This window comes from Fusarium pseudograminearum, chromosome 1, assembly GCF_000303195.2.
Source record: "Fusarium pseudograminearum CS3096 chromosome 1, whole genome shotgun sequence".
NCBI classification, from domain to species: domain Eukaryota; kingdom Fungi; phylum Ascomycota; class Sordariomycetes; order Hypocreales; family Nectriaceae; genus Fusarium; species Fusarium pseudograminearum.
The window spans coordinates 6,867,246-6,889,473 of NC_031951.1; the positions used below are offsets into that span (position 1 = coordinate 6,867,246).

At 49.6% G+C, this 22,228-nt stretch overlaps 6 protein-coding genes across 6 annotated transcripts, besides 5 other annotated features; 3 read left to right on the forward strand and 3 right to left on the reverse strand.

The window, feature by feature from the left end:
* Positions 1-50: 50 nt before the first annotated feature.
* On the reverse strand, positions 51-2,258 carry FPSE_05159 (uncharacterized protein; the record flags this gene model as incomplete). Its single annotated transcript, XM_009258277.1, has 1 exon — positions 51-2,258. The coding sequence occupies one exon, from the start codon at positions 2,256-2,258 to the stop codon at positions 51-53; it is 2,208 nt and encodes a 735-aa protein (XP_009256552.1).
* Positions 2,259-2,369: 111 nt separating this feature from the next.
* Positions 2,370-2,397: a microsatellite.
* Positions 2,398-2,472: a microsatellite.
* Positions 2,473-2,513: a microsatellite.
* A 5,025-nt stretch (positions 2,514-7,538) lies between these two features.
* Positions 7,539-9,378, forward strand: FPSE_05160 (uncharacterized protein; the record flags this gene model as incomplete). The annotated part of the gene is made up of 2 exons (XM_009258278.1): positions 7,539-7,659; positions 7,712-9,378. The coding sequence occupies 2 exons, from the start codon at positions 7,539-7,541 to the stop codon at positions 9,376-9,378; spliced, it is 1,788 nt and encodes a 595-aa protein (XP_009256553.1).
* Positions 9,379-10,225: 847 nt separating this feature from the next.
* Positions 10,226-11,939, reverse strand: FPSE_05161 (uncharacterized protein; the record flags this gene model as incomplete). Its single annotated transcript, XM_009258279.1, has 5 exons — positions 10,226-10,261; positions 10,318-11,169; positions 11,226-11,305; positions 11,359-11,605; positions 11,667-11,939. The coding sequence occupies 5 exons, from the start codon at positions 11,937-11,939 to the stop codon at positions 10,226-10,228; spliced, it is 1,488 nt and encodes a 495-aa protein (XP_009256554.1).
* Positions 11,940-11,974: 35 nt separating this feature from the next.
* Positions 11,975-12,025: a repeat region.
* Positions 12,026-14,222: 2,197 nt separating this feature from the next.
* FPSE_05162 (uncharacterized protein) lies at positions 14,223-15,653 on the reverse strand (the record flags this gene model as incomplete). Its single annotated transcript, XM_009258280.1, has 4 exons — positions 14,223-14,586; positions 14,651-15,099; positions 15,153-15,396; positions 15,448-15,653. The coding sequence occupies 4 exons, from the start codon at positions 15,651-15,653 to the stop codon at positions 14,223-14,225; spliced, it is 1,263 nt and encodes a 420-aa protein (XP_009256555.1).
* Positions 15,654-16,563: 910 nt separating this feature from the next.
* On the forward strand, positions 16,564-17,982 carry FPSE_05163 (uncharacterized protein; the record flags this gene model as incomplete). The annotated part of the gene is made up of 1 exon (XM_009258281.1): positions 16,564-17,982. The coding sequence occupies one exon, from the start codon at positions 16,564-16,566 to the stop codon at positions 17,980-17,982; it is 1,419 nt and encodes a 472-aa protein (XP_009256556.1).
* Positions 17,983-20,007: 2,025 nt separating this feature from the next.
* On the forward strand, positions 20,008-22,100 carry FPSE_05164 (uncharacterized protein; the record flags this gene model as incomplete). Its single annotated transcript, XM_009258282.1, has 2 exons — positions 20,008-20,083; positions 20,227-22,100. The coding sequence occupies 2 exons, from the start codon at positions 20,008-20,010 to the stop codon at positions 22,098-22,100; spliced, it is 1,950 nt and encodes a 649-aa protein (XP_009256557.1).
* A 46-nt stretch (positions 22,101-22,146) lies between these two features.
* Positions 22,147-22,167: a repeat region.
* The last annotated feature ends 61 nt before the right edge of the window (positions 22,168-22,228 follow it).

Sequence of the window (22,228 nt, forward strand, 5' to 3'; positions counted from 1 at the left end):
TTCTTCTATTAACCTTCCTCGCTGCAAGATTATCCTCATTGCAGCTCTCATCATATACCGTCCTGCGGCATCATGGAATTCGGCTGGATTACCAGCCCGCTAAGAAGATCATATGGACCTGTCGCGCCAGCGGCCAGGTCCCAGTCGCCAAAATCGGTGTATTCATATACATCTGCAGCATAATTTCCCATCATGGGGCTCACTTTGTCGTTGAGCGGTTCATTCAAGTTGACCGCCAAGGAGTGCTCTAGACCGCGCAGTATGGCGCCCTCGAGACGGTTTACAGCGTATTGCATTGGCTGATGACTTTTGCTCATCATGCGGAGATTCCAGAGATACGAGTTTAGGGTTTCTTGCCAAAAATGTCGTTCTTGGGAAGACAGTGAAGTGACAAGAAGTAGGGTGGTAAAGGAGCCGAGGAGCGAGAAGAGGTAGGGTGATGTAAAGTACCAAAATGCTTCGAGATGATCGGGTCTCAAGCTTATCACGAAATTTATTGCGTTTTGTGCTGTTTGGAGGGCAATCTGGCGAATGCTAGAGAGCACACGATCATCTGAACAGCGTGGCGGGAGGGCTGTAGAGCGAATCAGGCGGCGCAGGAGGGTCATGACAACACCATAGTATGAGAAGTGCAAGTATCCGTGGAAACACAGCTTGCGCTGGTAGATAACATTCATCTGCAGCGTTGGCGGGATGTTGTGGTACCAGTTTGTCAGCATCTCAAAGAGAGGCCTGGCCTTCTCAAAGAGTATCATCGTGTCCTGTTCTCGACAGGTGCGAGCTGTGTAAAAGGTGGAGTAGACGACTGATAGAATCTGTGTCAACCGCACCATTTTTATATACTGTGTCATGCCAGTGTAGGCAATCGATCTCCGGTCATCGTCGGAGCCAGAAACAGAAACGGAACTAGAAACGGATCCTGAAGCCGAGGGAGCGTTGGGAACCTCACTTTCAAAATCTGAAAAATCAGCAGGAGTAAGATCGCCAACTGTCCAGTCATCGTCGTGAATGTGAACAGGTCGTCCGTAAGCCAATGCAGTCCAGCGGTCCTGCATGAATAGCGCCCAGCTGAGACGCTTACGAACGTTGCGCTCCCATTGGGGAATAGTCCAGTTGCTGGCATCGAGGTGAAGACCAAGACACTGACCGATAGCAAGCGCCTGGCATGTAAGGCCCCATTGGAAGGTATGGTCCGGGTTGAGGGGGTCCTCGGGCTGGCACTGGAGGAGGAGCAGGGCAGCCTGTATGGAACTGAGCTTTGGGCGGTGGTAGGAGGCCGGGATGGCTGTCCGGAGCATCCTACGCAGTAGGGCAGCATCCGGGGGACTTCTGATGGAGAGCTCAGGGTCATAGGTCCACCAGCGAATCGCGGATAAATAGATTGCTCCGAGTAGGGCCGCGGGTATGCGACGGTAGGACTGGCTATAGGCAAGGGTGAAGGGGTCCTTGGAGAGGATGGGATAGCACGGCTGAACATGTCTCCAGAAGAGCTCGACGAGGCTCGGGCCATGGGGGCGAACGCAGCTCTCGATGGCGTCGACCTGGGAAAAGGTGGGATCACCGTCAACTGCTTTCTCGTCTCGAGCCATGTGAAACGTCAAGGGATACTCCTGGCCGTCGTCCCTCTCGAGCACTCGGCGGATGGCATGTGTATCAAGGCTAAACTCGTGAGTTTGAGGATCGTAGGGACGATGTCGCATTAGTATGGGCTCCATGTCGCTCCCAAGACCGTAAAGTTCGGCGAAGCGCGTAGACGAGCAGCCCATAGTTCGATCCAGGGGACCTAGCTCGGGAACAAGCACCGAGGGCGGAGCAATAGGCATACCACTATCAGCAGAAGCGCGCGTCTCGGCCGGGGAGAGGAATGGCTGGATCGATGGGACGGAGTAGACGGACTGAACTTCATCCCGAGACTCTTTACGGCTTTGCTGGCTCATACTCCTGACTGAAGGTTGGTTCTGGTTCTGGCTCTGGTTAGGAAGTTGTCCTGGCATCTCGTCTGGGCCGATTTCTTCCTGGATTCCTGGGGCTGTGGTCGTGCTGCTGCTATTCCCGCTGGTGCTTGCAACCTGTCGGTCTGGGGGGTCGTGCTGGAAGGTACACGGTGTAGCTCTCAGCTGGCAATGGACGCAGTCACCGTCACCATCCTTTGTGACGCAGCGAGTCTTTCGCTTCCGGCAGGCGTCGCAGGGACGAAGGCTACGACGCTGTCGCTTGCGAGAGTTGTTCTGGTAGTCCTGGGGTGTGATGATTTCCATTTGGGGTTGTCGTGATGGAGTGTTGTTGTGGGAGAAGACGAAGCCGATGCAGAAGGTACAAATCTTTTTGCCATGTCCTTATTTTTCAGAACAAGGCATGCGGGTGTGGGATGTTGTGTTGTGTTGTGTTGTGTTGCGTATATGTATATGTATGAGTATGGGTATGAGTATGGGGATTGGATGGGTATAAGTAAGTATGGGTATGGGTATATATGCAAGGCGAGGCGAGGCAAGGTGAGGCCAGGTAAGGAGAGGGAGGGAGAGGTGATGTGTGTAAGAGGTTTTTGATGTTTTGTGTTATCTTGTGTCTGGCTGGGCAGGTTGTTAAAAAGAAAACCCACCCCCCGCTTCTTTTCGTCTGCTTGTCCCTGTCTCAACTTTTGTGCAAGTAAATTCTTGTCTTGGTATGGATGTGCTTGGACTTTTTTTTTTTTCCCTCTTCCTTGCTTGCCTGCTTGGGGTTCAAGAGTCTTGGGTATTTATTGCCTTGCTCTAAAAAAGGGAAGAGGGCAAAAAAAGTCTACACCTAGGGCATGTACCTAGTATCAATTGGCAAACGCACTCACTGGCTGCCCGCTGCTCACTGCCACTGCCACTGGAACTGTTGTGTCAGAGGTATGCAAATGCAACTACCGATCCGCGGTATAGTGTATAATCTACAGTGCCGAGCTTCTGCTTACTTGATCAAGTTCTTGGCCCTAGGTAACAAGCTCTCTTGGCATGAGGCTGTGTCGATGTGATGTGACAGTCTATGCTCTGTACCGTACCATGACTGTATCTGTGTATGTATCTGTATCGGGGAGGATGATGGCAGATCTTTGTTGATGGATGGATGGTTACTGTCAGTCAGCCTTAAAGTCAAGTCTCAGCTTGTGGGTTCGCTCGCTCGATTCAGTTCAGTGAGTGGAGAGAAGGACAAGAGGAGATGGATGGTGAACCATGTCGATTTTGATCCAAGCTTCTGGAGTGATTCCTTTTAGTTCAGCTTTGTCTCTGTCTCTCTGTCGACTCCAACAGGGCCCGAGCCATTTAACTAAGCCCACATCGAGAGTTGGAGTGCGTTGCAAGGGATATGGGGTTTCTCTGGCTGGCTGATGCTGAGGCCATCTCTCTGATCCCCAAGCACCAAGTCACCCATCCGTGTCGAATCCCTGTTTAGTCGGTCAGGGTTAGGACGGGAACCTGGTTGACCAAAGACACGGACGGCAAATAGAGTTGGGTCCGTCCATTTTTTGCAGGCTCTAGCAAGTACGCCGCCTCATCCACACACCAAGACGCCATGGCGCACTATTAGTGTTGCCTCGTTATCCGAACAGTTTAGTTTTTTGGCTTTACGGTACGTTAGTTGTCGCTTTTTGCTTTGCCCAGTTCCGTGGGTTCGGGAGCTGGGGTATCTAGGTACCCGTGCTATACCGGACAAGGTGCGATGCCGCCGCCCACTCTTGGCATGTGGGACCCTAGAGGCACCAAGAGGCACCAAGAGGCACCAGGAGGCACCAGGAGGAGGGTGACCCTGAAAGTCTTGTGCTTCTGTTGCGTCTTCTTTTCATTATTCCAGAGTCAAATGACGTACAGAGGTGTCGATTATCGGATTGAACCGAGATGACCTCATCTGAGAGGTCCCCCTTAACCACACGATGTGTGGTAGACAGTAGTAGGTTAGTAGGTAGGCAATGTAGGTAATTATTTCACGTGATGACATTGCATGATGTAGTACATGCCAAGACTCGTTGTATGTGAAATTTGATCCATTGCTGACCATCACTAACCAATGGTCTATGCGTACCAGGTAGAGAACTTGTTCCATCCTCTGCCAAGACTCAACCACTACAAACGTACAGTACTATCAAAAACAACAATTATCAATATCAACACCTTCTGTAGATCATTAATCCCAAATTATAGATGGCATTTCTTAGCACCAACACACTCAAAATGTCACTGCACATCAGTTGCTGCGTTGACATTCCACGGAAACACACTTACTTTAGTATCTCCGATTACTTAACCTCTCATCACCATGCAGCCCATATGATGAATTCGCCTCAATTTGACATCCCAATTCATTCTCTAGTGCTCCAGAAACAAGTTCTACCCACATCCTAGGCCTCCCGTCGGCCAACTTGGCTAGCTGTTTTGGCTTTGGACTGTGCTGTACCTGTGCGTGCGCCAAACGTGACGTTGTCAAATTGCCTCTTGTTCCGAAAACCCAGGACTTCCTTTCAAAGATCGACACCCAAATTCGATGTCGAGGTTGCTATTTCCGCTGATCGGCCCGCCGGCGTCAGGGCAGCCACCGTCAATCCATATGATATATCCCCTAGCCTTTCGATATTCCCCTGAACAAGCGAGCGCGGTGATCGAGAATCGGATGGTCGGTCATACCCGTAACCGGCGTCAGCCAGTCGTTGAGCTCCTGCATCAAATCTCATCTGAAGATCATCCCGTATACGCAGCGAATCGGTATCAGCCCAGCTCACAGAGTGCCCACAACTACCGTGGGCTCCCTCCACGAGAGATGTAGGCCAACATCTAACTTGATCAAGTAAGGTGGGAGGGAGCCGCGAACGTACCTACTGGTAACGTCTTGGCTTTCCCCCATCAAAGCCAAGATTCCGTTTTCTTGCAACGGTTTCGCTTCGCTTCGTGCCTTCGGCCCAGCCCTGTGAAATCTCAAGCGCGAAAGTGACGAGGCCGAACTTACGTACTGCCCTGAACTATTACTACAAGTAGCTACTCACGCGCCGTTCCGTGGCGACTGGCAGCTTGAGCTTGGGTGATTGTCGCTCGGACGTCGTTGTTATTTCCAACACGGTCTTGGCACAGCAGCTGAGCCCTCGCCGTTCGCAAACGGCACTGGTTTTCCAGACGCTTTGTTGTTTTTGAGTAAATTTTCACCTCTTGGCGGGCAAAAGTCAGCTCATTGCTGCATCATGGAGCAATTGAGTATCGGATGCCAAGAGTCGCCATGATAATGGCAATCTTGAGAGAGACAGAGAGAAAGTTGATCACATAATCGGATATGGAGTTTAGATTGTGTCCTATTAATCATCAAGTTTGAGCCGTGAGTAGGCGTATGGAGTTAACGACAATGTTGTATCTGATCCGTACTAAATGAAGATCCCGTCGTCCTAGGCAGTGATCGTTGGGAGTGGATATCACAGCAAAGACTTGCAACGAACAGGGTCCCTGTCGATTAATAGCATTAATCAGTTGACAGCAAGATAGTTTCAAACTTGAATCGTGTAGTAGGATTTTTGGCCGTGTTCGGTCCCGAGTCCTAACTGTTGGTTGCATGTAAGTGTGTGTCCCTGCTGGTGATGATGCTAGTTTCTGGGTACTTTAGAGTAGATCGCCATGCTGGTTACGTATGGATTGTTATTGCTACGGATGCATGTTTCCATGGAATGAACAGAGCGCGACTTCGAGACATGTTGACTGGCGAGTGTCTTGGTATGATACGAGATTCTTGATTGATATGAGATTCTTGATTGATATGAGGTTATTCGTAACAACATGACAGAGAACAAGCTGACTCATGGCCGAGGTATAGGGTAGTAAGTAGATATGCCAAGAGATCCAATGAGCATGTCCAAGTCTGAAGCACACCGCTCACTCGGCACCTAACTATAGGTACCGAGTAACTAAAATAGTATCGATACTGCAGTGACGAATAATGTGACAGGGTCCGAAAGTGATCGGGATATGAGATGGCGTCTAATAATCTCCCTCGAGTTCTTTTGTTGTCTGTCGACTGTAGTAGTTAGACAACGGAGGCAAGATGTTTTTTTGTTAGTGCCCGCTGTCCAGTAGCCAGTTCACGGACGTTGTTAAAGCCACTAAATACGGCACCTCTCCACTGATTCCCACTTGAAGCGACCACTGGAGAAATATGCGCTTATAAATAAATGAACTACCAGCAATAACCAGAGAGACGGGACGAGACTAATATCAACAGCTTCGTTTCTAGTTTATAGTCTTCGGGCCTGATGCTCCGGGCCCCGACTTGGCAACCTCGGTATATCTAGAGTTGTGTTTCCTACAAACTACATAGTACCTAGGTACTATCGTGAATAAACAACGCTTTGACTGATGATCAACCAGATTAACTACAGAGTAACTACCTAGCGATTGGATGTTTTGCAGGGATTGCGCTAGATCAGAATAGGCATCTCGATACATCCCAGCAGTGGCCAAATTCCAGCCGCAACATGAACAATAACACAAAAGTCTTGGCGGTTCGTGATACCAAAAGTTAAATGAAGGTTGTGATTGCTCAAATGGGCAGTTCATAGAGACAGGCTGTCTTGTCTATTTGTCACAAGCCCATATTCCTTGGCTCTCGTCAAAAACGCCCGCATCTGACGTGACCAACAGTTGACAAGCAAGCCAATGTTCAGATTCAGGGTCATTGAGGCGTTTTATCTACTGTGCCTACCTAGTCGCAACGAATAAGCTTAAAGGCTAATGCGTTGACACTAAATATCCATCGCCCCAGTTCAGTTGCGGGCTCTGATGGAAAGATGGGACTTTGTTTCTCTCTGTACGAGTCATTCAGTTGTTAGTGCTACCATCTTGATGATTGATAACAGCAATAAAAAGCAGCAACCGACAATGAAGAGTTCTACCTGTATGCCTGTCTATTAGGCAGGTACAGAGTAGACTTTCAACTAGACTCACATACTACAGTGTTACTGTGCACAAGGAATGTCTAGATTGGTCAGGCTAGCCTTGATCAAAAACCGTTTGACCGACGCTATAAACAATAAACCTTCCTCATTTGTCTCACAGCGCCGAAGCGGCACCGATTACCCCGAGTCTTGAGTCTTGGCCTCCAAGCTTATCAAGTAACCTTGATGGGCTGAATTATTCAGTGCCAGGGTAGTAGTACAGAGACTAGAGAGATCACTGCAAGATCACATTCAACAGGGACCATCACAGATAAAACAGCAGCCTACAGACACGTTTCTGCATACTGATAGGTTACACGATACATTACGACCAGAATCAATAAACAAGATGAAAGGATTCACCTCGGCTCGTGCGATAAGCCAGTCACGTTGCCCACGTGTGGTCTTGGCGATCCCTTTTATCATGGAACCTTTGCAAGACCCAAGACCTGTCATTCCCAGCGACGATCAGGCCAAGCAAACACTGACAGGGTCAATTGACGAGATAAAGAGACCGGCCATGCACTCTTGATCAATTCCAGGAAATGTCCACCCTTTAACTCTCAATTCTGGGGCAATTGCGCATTTTTGACGAGTCCAACCATTCATCATGAAGTCGTCAATTACTCTCACTGCCCTCGCTTTGACCGGCTCTGTCATCGCTGATGATGCCCTCTACAGCAAGCGATTGACCAAACGCTTCATTGACGATGACGGAAACTACAATGTTTGTATGCACTCCACACCTATCTCAATTAATTTCTGTATCACTAACTCTCACAGCCTTCTTCCACGTCAACGATGTCCACGCCCATCTCGACCAATTCGCAAAGTCAGGCACAGACTGCGTCGACCCCAAGAAGGGCTGCTTTGGTGGCTACGCGCGCATCAAGCACACAGTTGATGCCCTGCGAAAGGACAACCCGGACAACCTGTGGCTCAACGCGGGTGATGAGTTCCAGGGCACACTGTTCTACTCGTTCTACGGACCCTCCAAGATCGCAGAGAACTTGAACGCCCTCGACTTTGACGCCATGACCCTCGGAAACCACGAGTGGGATGGCGGCGACGAGGAGCTCGGCGAGTTTCTCCAGAACCTGACTTTCCCTGTCATTTCATGTAATGTCAAGAGCGAGTACGAGGGCCTCAACAAGACCATCAAGAACTACCAGATCTTTGAGGAGCATGACTTGGCTGTCATTGGTGTGACGACTGACACTACACCTGGAATCTCCAGTGTCGGAAACAAGACTACTTTCCTCGACCCTATCACCGAAGTGCAAAAGGCTGTCTGGGAAATTCGCAATAAGACCGAGGTCAACCGAATTGTTGCGCTCACTCACCTTGGCTATGATGTGGACCAAGAGCTTGCTGCCAAGACCGAGGGTCTGTCTCTCATCATCGGTGGTCACAGTCACACTCCTCTTGGCAACATGAGCAACTCCGAGGGCGATTATCCCACAATTGTTGACAACATCAACGGCGATGAAGTCTTTATTGTTACTGCCTACCGATGGGGCGAGTACCTTGGTGCCATCGACCTGACCTTTGACAAGGACGGCAAGCCCCTCGCATACCACGGTGCTCCCATCCACCTCACCAACCAGACCGAGATGGACAAGGACCTCCAGAAGAAGATCGAGTCGTGGCGAGGTCCCTTCGAGAAGTTCGCCGCCGAAGTCGTTGGCTACACTGATGCCGAGCTTGATCAGTCTACATGCCAGGACGGAGACTGTCTGCTCGGACAAGTCATGGCCGACGCCATGCTCGAGTACCGCCTCAACCAAAGCCGCTCCGACGACGACAAGCCCAGCTTCGCTTTTATCAACGCCGGTGGAGTTCGCGCCACCATCGACGAGGGTAACATCACCCGTGGCGAAGTCCTAACATCGTTCCCCTTCGGCAACGCCATCGTTGAACTCACTTTCACCGGTGCCGAGATCAAGAATATTTTTGAGGGTGCCGTGACAGGTTTGAACCAGGACAATGACAAGGAGATCACCTCGTGGTTCCAGGTTTCCAAGGGTCTCAAGGTCGAGTTCAACCCCGACAACAAGAACGGATCCAAGCTGGTCAGCCTGAAGCTCGACGATAAGTCTTTCGAGGACAAGACCAAGTATCGCGTTGTCACGCTTGACTTCCTGGCCGGTGGTGGTGACAACTTCTTCAGCATGGATAACAAGAACGTTGCTACTCTTGACACCCAGGATGAGGTGCTGATCGGGTACTTTGATAAGCACAACCCTCTTAAGCCCAAGCTGGAGGAGCGTGTTGTCAAGACCAACGCGACTAGCAGCGATGACGACTCGGAGGACGCTGATTCAGAGGAAGCCAAGGGCAAGGGTAGCGGTGGAAGCACAGGAGGAAATGACACGAACGCTGCTAGCGGTGTGCAAATCTCTCTGCTTACTGCTATATTCGGTGTTGCGATGACTATGTTCATGATGTAAATATGCGAAGAAAAATGCAATTTGTGTATATAGATAGATATATGACTTACAGCGCAAAGCGAAATGATAGTCTCTTGTTCTAATTCTTGGTTCCGATTGTTCTGTACAAAGACTTGTTAGTGTCTGTAGCGGATACTATCGTCAGCATCTATCAAAAAACAATGCCAGCATTGTTACAAAAACTCTACCAACCTGTTATCATAAGACCCTCGAACCATGGATCATGGTTTGATAGTTTGTCGGTGTTTCTTCCACGGGCAAAAGCCAACCCTCCTCCAACCACTCTACCTCTCTGGTCTCCATACGGCACTTTAACACCAACAGGGTGACAAAGACGATGGGAAGAAATAGCCAAAGCACTAGCTCGACGGCCAAAATGCCCAGATAGACTGGGACAGCGTATTCGGGATGACTCATGATTGCGAGATGAGAAACGAAAATGTATTATTGCAGAACAGAATCATCATTGTGACGGGTTGGATAAGAGGTTTATTAGGAAATGGTGAAGAAAGAATTTTCTTTGTACGGGTATGCGGGAGACCAAGGTGTTCGGGTGGGAGTGTACAATGTACGATGGTCATGGTTGGAGAACAAGACAAGGAACACGACGCTGTTCAGGAGTAACAGTATCCAGTCTATGACCTGGGAGGACGAACAGCGTTTGAGGTGACAAAACGAAAGGCTTTTGTCTCTTATGAGCAACATGTCACCAAGATGAGTGCAAGGTATATCAAAGACAAAGACAAAGACAAAGACATGAACAATAGATGTTATTGGACTACTTGAACATGACCACCTCGAACAACATAGAAATCGTACGCTAACAGTCGACACGCGCTCGTCCATCTTAGTAAGTATAGCGGAAATCAGCAGTGGCATTGTCCTAGAAAGATAGTTTGTCAGTAACGATTCTGTATCAGCAGGAAGGGGCTTACTCACATCATGAGCTTCCAAAATCTTCTCACCCCTGTCAGCCTTGGCATTGTTTCTCTTGAAATCCAAGTCACAGCAGATGACAAGACAGACAGTGACGAGACAGCAGGCAATGCAGGCCCACATGCCAGGCTTGTATCCCGTCAGCTTGTCCTGCTCACGGAACACCAAGCTTCCAGCGATACCGCCGAATCCACCGAAACCGACGAGGGTGGCGCTGCAGAAAGCTCGCTTCCACTGACCACGGATGTTGTTGGCCTGGAAAGACATGGCAGTTGGGATGTTGCTGTTGGCACCGGCAGTGACAAGGAAGACACCAAAGTATCGAACGTTGGGGTTCTCGGCCCAGCCCATGATGGGAAGTCCAATGAGGCAAAGCAGCATGTTGAAGAGAATGCAGGGACCTCGGACGTGGTACTTGTCACCAACCCAAGCTGTCACGAACATGACGATACCAGCAAAGGCGTAAGGAGGAGCAACGAGACACTGAGCAGCTCCGACACTGAAGCCCATGTTGCCAACGAGAAGGATGGGCAGGGTGTAAGCGAGGGCGTAGCTGATGGTGGTGGTGTCGAAGAAGATCATGGCATATGCCCAGACCTTCCAGTCGGCGCCGCCGCGAAGGAACTTGCCCATCTCGAAGGGAGGAACGACGGTATCGCCACGATCACGGCTGATGCGATCAACGACCCATTGGCGCTCACGAGCACCGAGGAAAGACCACGTCTTGCGTTTCGAGTCGGGGAAATCAACGAGAAGCCAGTAGCCGGCAATACCAAGGGTGCAAGTCAAGGCACCTTCGATGATGAAGATCCAGCGCCAGCCGGTGAGACCCTCGCGACCGTTGAGCTGCATAAGCTGTGGAGTGAAATGTGAGCAAGAGCGAAATAGCGCAAGCGGGGGGTGAAACGTACACCGTAGGCGAGAATACCGGAGAAAGCTGAAGCGACACAGCCGAGGAGATAGAAGACTGAGTATCGCTTTCCAACCTCGTCTGGATATTGGTCAGTGACTGAGTGAGCATTGGCTAGATTTGAGTGTACTCACATCGTGTGTACCAGGTGCTAAGCAGATAAACGCAGCTAGGGAAGAAACCAGCCTCGAAGAAACCAAGAACCGCACGGAGAGCTGCAAGCTGAGGGAACTTTTCGACGAAACCCATACCAATCATGACGGCTCCCCAGAGGAGAGTGATGATGGCCAGATGAAAGCGGGGACCAATTCTGCGGATAAGGATTGTCGAAGGCGGCTGAAAGATGATGTACGGGATGAAGAAGACGAGATTGGCAATGTTCTGTTGAGCGTTTTTGTTAGTTCATATGATATCGATCTCACTTGCCAGGAACAAGACCCACGTATCGGAAGCCAGTGAGTTGAAGCTCAGCACCCATGCCGGCAATGTTGGCAGCACTCATGTTGGTGCGATCCATGAGCGAGACACAGTACATGGCACCGACAGTGATAACCAGACGACGATCAATGCGCTTGATGATGCTGCGCTGCTCCTCTGGTGTGAAGCCATGGTCGGCATCGATCTCGGAGCTGACCTTGCTGGGAGCCTGGTCAATATGCTTAAAGTCGGAGTCGGGCTGCTTCTCAACAGCCTCCATATCGTTTGGCCTCTCCATGGTTGGTTATATTTGAGAGGATTGATGGTTTGGTGAGAGAGGTTGAGAGAAGAAGAAAGAAAGAGAAGAGAAGAGAGAAGAGGGGATATGTGGGATAGATAATAAAAAGCGATGAGCAAATGGTGAGGATTATGTTGACCTGATTTGTTACACAACCCCCCCCCTTTTGAGTGGATGAAGAAGAAGAAAGAGGAAGGTCCCAAGTTTCACGGATCGAAGAGGTCAAGCTTGGATTGCTTTGCCTTGTCTTACCCCGAGTTTTGTTTGTCTCCAGTTTATTCTGTTTTGTTGGTTTACGATGCGTTCGCCTCTCTTTATATATACGTCTGGGTTCATGTCTTTTACCCCGGCTTTTCCCAAAGTACTACCTACTCTGCCTATTCTCTCTCTCTCTTATCGAGCAAGCATGCCTCGGGTGGCGGTCAATGCCAAGCAGGAATAGGTAGCTAAACAAAAGAATCCACACCCCCCCTTTTTTGTGTGATATCGTATGCTTGGCTTTGGAGGAGGGTTTGCGTCAGTATTGTCCCCATGTTCCCATCTACGTTGTGACTCTCCCCCGCAAGATCTACCTGGTAAACCTAGAGGGTCGCTCCACACCTCACGATAGTGAAGGAATAAAAAACCCGGGGTGTGGGAACTTTGCGGGGTAAGGCAATTCGATCCCATGAGTCTCCGTATATTTAACTAATAGCTCCAGTTCCAGCTCCTACGCCCCGGAGGATTGCCTTTTTCGGGGCAAGACGCGAAGGAGGAGCCATGCAACTACGTTGTTCATGTATCAGCAGACTTGATTTTATGTTTGAGGTGCGGAATTCCTTCTTGGTTTCTAGTTAGTCAATTAACTATGAGACAGAAGAAGAAAAAAGAAAGAGGCTTGGGTAGTGCAGTCTTGGCTGTTGGATAGACCAACCAGTTGCAGCACGCCTCTGTAAATTGACAGGCCCCTTGCTTGCCTCCGCGCACGCACTGACTGATACTGACTTGTTGTCTCCTGTTTCTGTGTTGCATGGGCTGAAATCTAGAAGCGAGCATTGGCATTGTTTGTCGTAGTATTGACCAGTAACCAAATGCTGTGTCAAGCCAATTTCCCTTTTACTATAAGTCGAGGGCAACACAACATGATTGTCCATCTGTCGACCTCACTTACACCAACAAGGGCCTATTTCTCGTTTTGGAGCGACAAAAAGATGAAACTGGTTGGACAATCACCAACAAAAATACACAATCACTTTATTGTCGTTTAGACACCCCTTTCTACTCATTTAATTCATGCAACCCATATAGCAAAAAGTCACCAATTCCATCACCCCCAAGCCCTTAGCCTCAAGCCACCTCCCGTTTAACGTGATCATCAAACCAATCTCATTCCATCACCGACCGACACGATACCTCACTCAGTGCCTACCTAGACCTGGTCAAGACTCAAAGACACACTCAAAAACTTTCAACTTAATCTCTTTCCCCGCGTTTCTTCCCCACCCCCGCATCATCTCTCGATATCCCGAACCAATTACGCTTCCTAGAGCGACCTTGGATGCCGAGGCTCGTAGTTAATCTAACCCTTGACAGTAAAGGCGACTAGGCCAGACCGGAAAGGCTACTACTATGTACCTACTTCAAAGACTCCCCCAACCTTTTCAAAAACATCCTCCTCGTTGGACAAACTCCGAACAAGGGGCGCTAATTTATGGTTGTTTGCAACTTGGCTTGGCTTGGTCCGCGCTTGAGCTGCCACCTGAGGGAGGCTTGCAGCAACACCGCATGGCAACCCAACCCAAACGAAAGCACTGTCATCTCTTTGTGGTAATTCTTGCGCATCCTTCCCTAGCTTCAACGTCGGTACGCGCCGAGACTCTATTGTCCGTTAATGATCATTTCTCCAGTAGCGACAAAAGTGAAGTGCCAATCATTCAGGCTATCAATTCTACTGTACTGCTTGCTATACGCTTGCTCAACTACCTCGAATAGTCTTCAGATATCTCATTCGCCTCTCAGCCCTCGGATCCTGTCCGAATCCTAATAGCGTCCTCTGTTCTTCTCATGGATGCCTCCTTTCTAACCAGACTGCGCCTCGGTATCTCTTCTATACCACAACAAAACGAAAAAACTTCAATCCGAAACGAGCAAAACCTTCACACCTTTACCAAACCATTCCAGCTCACCCTGAGAGGTTGTGCAACCTCGAAGCAGTCAGATTTCGACAGACACAGCCACCAAGGTCCGGTTCCATCCACATCCTCACCATTACCTGATCAATTCCCAACCGAACCTCGGCTCTTTCTATTGAAAGGCGGTCGTCATAGTTGTAAAGGTCTTCTTGACGTTGTGCCAAATCAACCCAACAGTGCCAATGACGGCGAAGAGCTGGAGAATCTCCCATGGCTGCCGTGTCTTGACCTCGGTCTCGATGTAATCGACCTTACCGCCTTCCATGCGAGGGAACCGACCAGTTGTCATGTACTCTTCCATCAGTGCATCCTTCTTATACCACTCCTCGCGAAGCCAGAGATCAAAGGCCTTCTGGTCGTCAAGGGGAACATCGCTTAGTCGGAAACGACGCCAGTGAAAGTTGACCGACTTGGGCGGGCGTCCTTGGAAGTAGGTGCTAACCAGACCAAAGTACTGCTCACCGAATCCACCTCGGCTATATTCGTCCGTCAGTCGACAGTTCCTATGCTGTGTAACGGGGCTTACAGATCACAACTTACGGGATTCCTTCATACGCGACTGTACAATCATAGACGTAGTCGAGACTTCCCTTGAGCTCGTTCAGACAGAAGAACATGCCAGTGCTCCTTGGAAGCAATACGTGTTCGGGGTCCTTGAGATCCATCTTGGCGGCCCAGCCTGCCGACTTTCTACGTCCATTGTTGGAAAGATTGGTACCTTCAGGGAACAGGAGCAGCCACATCGGGTCCATATAAGACTTCCCATTGGGGTCGACCTTGGGCTGCTTCAATTTGTTGAGGCGGTACGCCATTCTAGGCTGATCGGAAGCCATCTTTCTTGACATGAAGATGAACCCATAGAGTTGCATACCCAAACCGACAATTGGGATGCGCTTGAGTGACTCCTTGAGAATGATGTAGATGTGTCCATGCATGCTTGGTGAGTTGGCATAGGCAATCCACCAAAGGTAAAGCCAGTCTGTGTAAATCTACGACGGGAATTAGCACACAACCGTTTTGCGTATCGCATCGCTTTCCCTACCTGATGATTGGCGATGAGGACCAACCGCTCAGGGAACTCAAACTGCACTCCCCCGTCGGACCGCAACTTAATCTGGCCAGCGACCGACTCGTCACCGCTCACTCGAATGGTTGTCGGGCCCCAGATTTGGGTCATGAGAGTTATGGTCAGACCAAAGAAGCCCTTGGTCATGGCTATGTAAGCGTAGTACCAGTCGCGGTTGACAAAGTACAGCGGCAAACCGATGAGCTGGGTGAGGAAAATGCTGCCATCATGTTAGCCATGATGCGGTCAATTGGATCGTTGGTATGCGTACATGACGATGCATGAGTTGAAGTAGAAAGCGAAACAGGAGCCACGGACTATTTGCATAAAAGTTCCATAGCCGTCCTTTCCTGACGGATGCTCTTCCTTTGGTAACGGGTTTTTCCCCTTGGCCAACGACTCTTCAGTAATTCCAGCGAGGATTTCTGGCGCTGGGACTCCCGTATCTGACGGGTCAGCGTCTGTGGTATCAGCCATGGCGGCGCCTGGCTATAGTGTGCTTGCTTGCTTTTGTGTTGTCTATTTCGGCCGATGTGTTTCGTACGAGGTATCACGGCGAAAGAACGAACAAAAACAGACAAAAGAGCGCTCGCGGGACTGTTATATCTCGTGTTTGCCTCGTCAAGATGGGTATCGCAGAGCTGGGCTGAAGACGAGGGGTCGCGTGGCACAGGCAGTAAGTCCGCAGCTGTAGAAGCCTCGTGGCAGCAGGCGAACGGCTGTCGCAAAGCTAACAAAGCTCCAGATAACGAACGGTAACGGTAAAGGCGATGTTGTAAAAGAATATAGTCAAAGTTGCAGCATGTGATTAATGTCTGTGCTTGGGCATGAGCATGAGCTTATTGTTACCGTACCTACATAATGTGCTTGTCTATTCTTCGTTAGCTGCTAGCAGTAGGTCTAGTGACATCAGGCGGATGTGTCGGAGCTGGAGGGCTGAGGTCCTATGACGCCCTTGCTAAAGACAGAGGAAGGAGCGCTATTTGACCAATCACAGCCTGGCAATATCAGATCTCGCAGCTGTTGGATCTGCATCTACAGAAGCTATCGCGGGGTTCAACATGACACTCTACAGTGGAGGTCATACACATTCTTCACCTGATGACTTATTGCCTTTAAGGTTACAAGGTTTGAGTCAGTTTAAAGGGTCCAGATACCGTGATCTGATCCCTTGAAAACTCTCCAAGCGAATGTATCCTCATCATTTTCGAGAAATCTTAGTGCTGAGAAAGGCAGGCGGTGAAAACAGCCCACCTCTAGCTTCGTAAATTCTGCCACAGCCGTTGCAAAGCCTCTAGCTGCCGTCTTCGGCGTCATCCATAGTCAAATTTAATCAGCCTATACAGGCATCTTTTCTTCTCGAAAGCCATGCAGTATCATTTGTGCCATGTCTAGAAGTTCCCTTATAAGAGGCCTGGCGCCCATCCAGCCCAGACTATATCAGCGACCGACGCGTGCGTTCATTGCTCGACTACCAACCTCGACTTGCATTCCACAAACATGCCGTTTCCTGTCGACAACGTCCGCTTGCCGAACCTCGGAAATTCGCAGCATTGCAGAACTACCAAATAGAATAAACCCACGATACCTCCAAAGCACGAAGCCCGGATCATCTCTCCTATCCTTGAACTGGCCCAAACCTCCTCAAAATCTCCTCATCATCCACAAGCTGTACTCGGAAGCAGTTGTCGACGCCGTTGTCAAGTTTTCCACATACCTTCGTAATGAGTATCCTGAAGTCAACCTCGTCTTTGAGCCGCGCATCGCCGAATCGCTAAAGGAGCATCTTGATTTCCCAATCTACGCCTCAGACTCTCGATCCAACATGGCAGACAAGGTTGACGTCATTGCAACATTTGGAGGAGACGGTACTGTTCTCCGAGCTGCTAGTCTGTACAAGCTCCATGGTTCTGTTCCTCCCATCCTTTCATTCAATATGGGAACGCTAGGTTTTCTCGGAGAATGGGATTTCAGAGAATACAAAAAGGCTTGGAGGGAAACATTTATGAGCGGCAGTGATGTTGCTACACGCGAGGCCAACTACCCTCGAGGTGATTGGGATAAGACATCCCCAGTCTCTTACACAGCGTGGGATAGACACAAGGGGAAGAGCATGGGAGCTCAGCGAGCTTCAAAGGTGCTGCTGCGCCATCGTATCAAGGCTGACGTGTATGATCCCTCGGGAAACAATATCAACCATTGGCTGTCAGATACACTATCGAGCGAGGCCAAGTCGGGGGCAAAAGCGCTAGCAGTTCCTCACGAACCATCGCCATCGTTGAGAGCAATCAACGAGATATCGGTGCATCGAGGGTCTCATCCCCATCTAGCCATTATCGATATTTACCAGAATGGACATTTTCTTACCGAAACCACAGCTGATGGTATCTTGATCAGCACGCCGACGGGCTCGACAGCGTACAGTCTAAGTGCAGGTGGCCCTATTGTCCACCCACTAGTCAAGTCCATTCTCATCACATCCATCAGTCCTTGCAGTCTCAGCTTTCGATCTCTAGTACTTCCACTAGACACCAAAGTCACCTTGCGGATGAGCAGGAAGAATCGTGGCCGTGAGCTTGATCTCAGCATTGATGGCAAACGATGCGCTGGAGTCTCCCCGGGGACTGAGATTCGGGTAGAAGGCGAATTCATTGGACGCGCTGGGCCTGGTGAAGAGTGGCACGGCGGTGTGCCATGCATGATAAGGACCGAAGACGATGACCCTTGGGTTGGTGGATTGACTGGCCTCCTCAAGTTTAACAGTACTTTTGGACGAGAGCCTGCGGGCGATGAATTCGCCGATTGAAACCAGCTATGAGATATGTTGATGACAATGTATGCATATTTAGACTATGTACTGCAATATTTGATACCCATGCTTTTATCAAAGGACATAAGATGACATCGATTCTAGGGCTGAACATGCTGGTATGTAACCCAAAAAGGGTGATCAGCTTTAGGATACAAATGAATACCAAACCCGAGAGTCTGGTCTGAACAGGGGGCAATAACTTTCATTGTTTCTCTCATGGTTTCAACAGTCAATGTTTCTACACTGAGAGCATGACAACCAATTGAAGTAAAACAGCGCGTGCTCTGTAATAAGCTTGCAAAAGAGGAATAGATCGTTCCAATTCTCCGCATCGGCCGATAAAAAGTGAAGCCATGCCGCCATGGTATTGTCCGCGGACAAGGGGTCTGAGCTAAAATTGTGATGTGGTAAGCGTTCCTGGACCACTCAACACGAGAGATTGCTCCCTTTGGTGGTAAATGGTGATCCACGATGGGTGCATGCATGCCTGCTGATAGATGGCAGTGCAGTGGATTGGAATCCACTGCGTGATACGAGGCTTATAATTGTTTAATCCACAGTGAGATTCTTAGAAGCTGACATGATGAGAAGTTTGATGGCATTTTTGTCTTGGTCGATACACCACTGCCTTTCGGTCAACAAAGATGTTGTTGTACAATACCTACTGGTACAGAATATGTGTCTAAGCGCTCTTTGAATGAATCTCTGAATTGCATGACAACCAGACGTCACAAGAGCCGTCAAGCCGTCTTGGCTCTGGAAAATTAGAGCTCAGGGCATTCCCTTTAATTTCTCTGGACAGGGATTATCGTTCCATGAACGAGAATCCTAGGATTTCGGCAGTGGCCAGTGCTTGATCTTCATGGAAATGTCGTTTGGCGTTTTGTGTGTTGCGGATCTCAATACTCGGCCTTTGGCGATCTCGCAACAAAATATCCAGAATAGGGGAATGGATCCCTGGCTGAGGTGAGGTCATTCCATCCCGAGTCTCAGCTCAGCGGACATAGGTAATCCGCTAGAATGAAGTAGCGGGAGTACCTGGAACGGCTTCGAGGCTTGTGAGTGGCTGCTTCGGATACGGGCGGTATGTTCTGGGGGTCCCTGTAGCGGACACTACTCTAACTGTCACTTGTAAACGACGAACCTAGTACTCGGGCTGTAGAGCTGTAGATGGACAGCAAAAGGTCATGTCACATGCGACAAACAAGACGACAACGTACGAGTATCAACGTTTAATTGTTGCATCTCAAGGTTCTACTGAGCTTATCTGCAACGATAACCGTCCTCTATCTGTAGTGCAACTCTAAAGTCACTCAGGCTGTACCATTGAATCAGACCGATACAGCTCAGAGAGGCGGCGCAGGGCTGGGCAAGGCTTGGCGTTCAAGTCACAGAGGGACTTTGGACCTTTGAGGGCGCCTGTAAGAAATTGGTGCCCTCGGCGGCTGATGACACTAGAAAAAGGAATGGAGAGATAAAAAAAAAGAGTAATTGTCTTGTTATTTATACAGTCGCTTACTCCCTTCACCCGTTGTTTAGACATTTATATATGCTTCAAGCTTATCAAGTGCCAAAAGTAAAAAAGCACGGATCTCAAAAACACAAGAAACCGTTTCCAATCAAACTCGCACCCCACATCGAATCCTTCCCCTTCCCTCTTACAAGCAAAGCAACCCTCGTGTGCTTTCTTGGATTTCATTTTAGCATTCCCTCTTTTTTTATTCTTCCTTTTATTCTTCATTTAAAAGGGATTTCTCTCATTCTTTCTTGTTTCGTACTATATATATATCGCATTTCTTTTTATTTCCCTTTCGCCACTTGGACGCATCCAACTTTGAAACACCAACCTTGTCTTGTTCCGCAACATCTTCGTCGATCGCATAACCGTTCTCGAACCAATTTATCGACGACAACACCAATTCAAATTATCCACTCCGTTCCTTCTGGCATCTTTACAGAATCTTATTAGTTTACCGTCTTCTCATCACTCTTTTTTATCTTGCCGAGGCCACAATTAGTATGGCCATCTCTTCGGGCCTCGCCCTTTTGCTGGCTGCCAGCGCCGCCCTGCAACCCGTTGCTGCCAGACCATCCAGTAAGTCGAAACTTTTATGCGGTCGCGTGCGCTCGTATACTCCACGGTTGCATTTTGAGGCGCATGGAGGTTATTGTCGTGTGGTGTCATTTCTCTCCCGATTTACGGGTCCTGGATCGAGGCTAATCGCAACCTAATCGCAGTCGACGACGCCTTTGTCGCCATCTCGAACTCAGATTTCTCTCCTCGATCTGTGTCAAAACGAGGCACTCCCCAAGCCCCCGACGGTTATGTTCCCGCCGAAGTCGATTGCCCGAGCACGCGCCCGACCATTCGAAATGGCTCCTCCATCTCGAGTATGGAGCGCGACTGGCTTCCCAAGCGCCGAAACGAGACCATCTCCCCTATTCGAGATCTCTTGAAACGAATTGCGATTCCCGGTTTCAACAGTGAAGAATATCTCAAGGATGTCGAGAAAAATGCAACAGCTCTGCCAAATATTGGTCTCGCTGTCTCTGGCGGTGGTTATCGTGCCATGTTGTGTGGTGCTGGTGCATTGGCGGCTTGGGATATTCGCTCCGACGGTAGCGACAAAAATGGAAACCTCGGTGGTCTTTTGCAAAGTGCGACATATCTCTCAGGTCTTTCCGGTGGTGGATGGCTCGTCGGCAGTTTGATGATGAACAACTTTACTTCTGTGCAGGACAGCGTGCAATATCCTGGTCTCTGGCAGTTGGAGAAGTCAATTCTGGAGGGTCCCGAGCGATACTCGCTGGTTCAATACTACAACACCATCTTCGACTCCATATCAGATAAGAAGGATGCCGGCTACGAACGATCCCTCACTGATTACTGGGGCCGCATGCTCTCGTACCAACTCATCAACGCAACAGATGGTGGTCCTTCATACACCTGGTCTTCCATCGCTGATGATCCCGACTTCGCTGAGGGCAAGGCCCCTATGCCTCTCATTGTCGCTGACGGTCGTGCGCCCAACGAGAAGATCATCTCACTCAACGCGACCAATTTCGAGTTTACTCCCTGGGAGCTTGGCTCCTACGACCCCGTCCTTGAGGGTTTCGTTCCTCTCAAGTACGTTGGTTCCGAGTTCGACAAGGGAAAGCTGCCCAAGGACAAGTCATGTATTGCTGGCTTCGATAACGCCGGTTTCGTCATGGGAACTTCCAGCAGTCTTTTCAACCAGATTGTTCTGTACTTGAACGAGGACGACAACAACTACGTCCCTGACGGTGTTCCCAAGATTGCCATCGAAGCTGTAACTGCTGTTTTCGACGCTCTTGGTGATGAGAACAACGATATCGCTGACTGGACCCCTAACCCCTTCTACGGCTGGAACCCCGATGAGAACCTGAGCGCCAAATCTGAGCGCCTCACTCTTGTCGATGGTGGTGAGGATCTTCAGAACATCCCTTACTACCCTCATCTCCGAAAGGACCGTGAGGTTGACGTTGTCTTTTCCTTCGATTCCTCAGCCGACACTGAATTCAGTTGGCCCGATGGTGCATCTCCCATTGCTACCTACGAGCGCTCTCTTACCGACATCTCCAAGGGCTCATCATTCCCTCCCGTCCCCGACAAGAACACCTTCCTGAACCTGGGCCTCAACACCCGCCCAACCTTTTTCGGCTGCAACGCCACCAACATGACCGAGCCTACTCCTCTCATCGTCTACATTCCCAACTACCCATACGTCTACGCCTCCAACATCTCCACCTTCCAAATGACCGTCAACTCCTCCGAGCTCTCCGCCATTATTGAAAACGGCTACGCTGTCGCTACCATGCTTAACGGCACCCGCGACGAGAACTGGCCCGTCTGTGTTGGTTGCGCCATGCTCGCCCGCAGCTTCGACCGCACAAACCACACCGTGCCCAAAAAGTGCCAGGAGTGCTTCACAAACTACTGCTGGAATGGCACCATCGACAGTAGTGACCCCGGTGTCTACGACCCTAAGTTCATCGGCGACGAGATTCAAATTGAGAGTTCTGCGACAAAGATGGCCAGCAGCGCCTTCGTCGCTGTTGCAGCCTTTGCAGGATTCATCCTCGCCATTTAAATCTAAAAATAAGAAAGGAAAAAGAAAGAGTTTTTGCACAAACGGGAATAATATATATATATATATACCACGTATCGGAGTTGTTGATTTTCATCTTTATTTATTCATTTTGAAGCATGTTCTTGAGG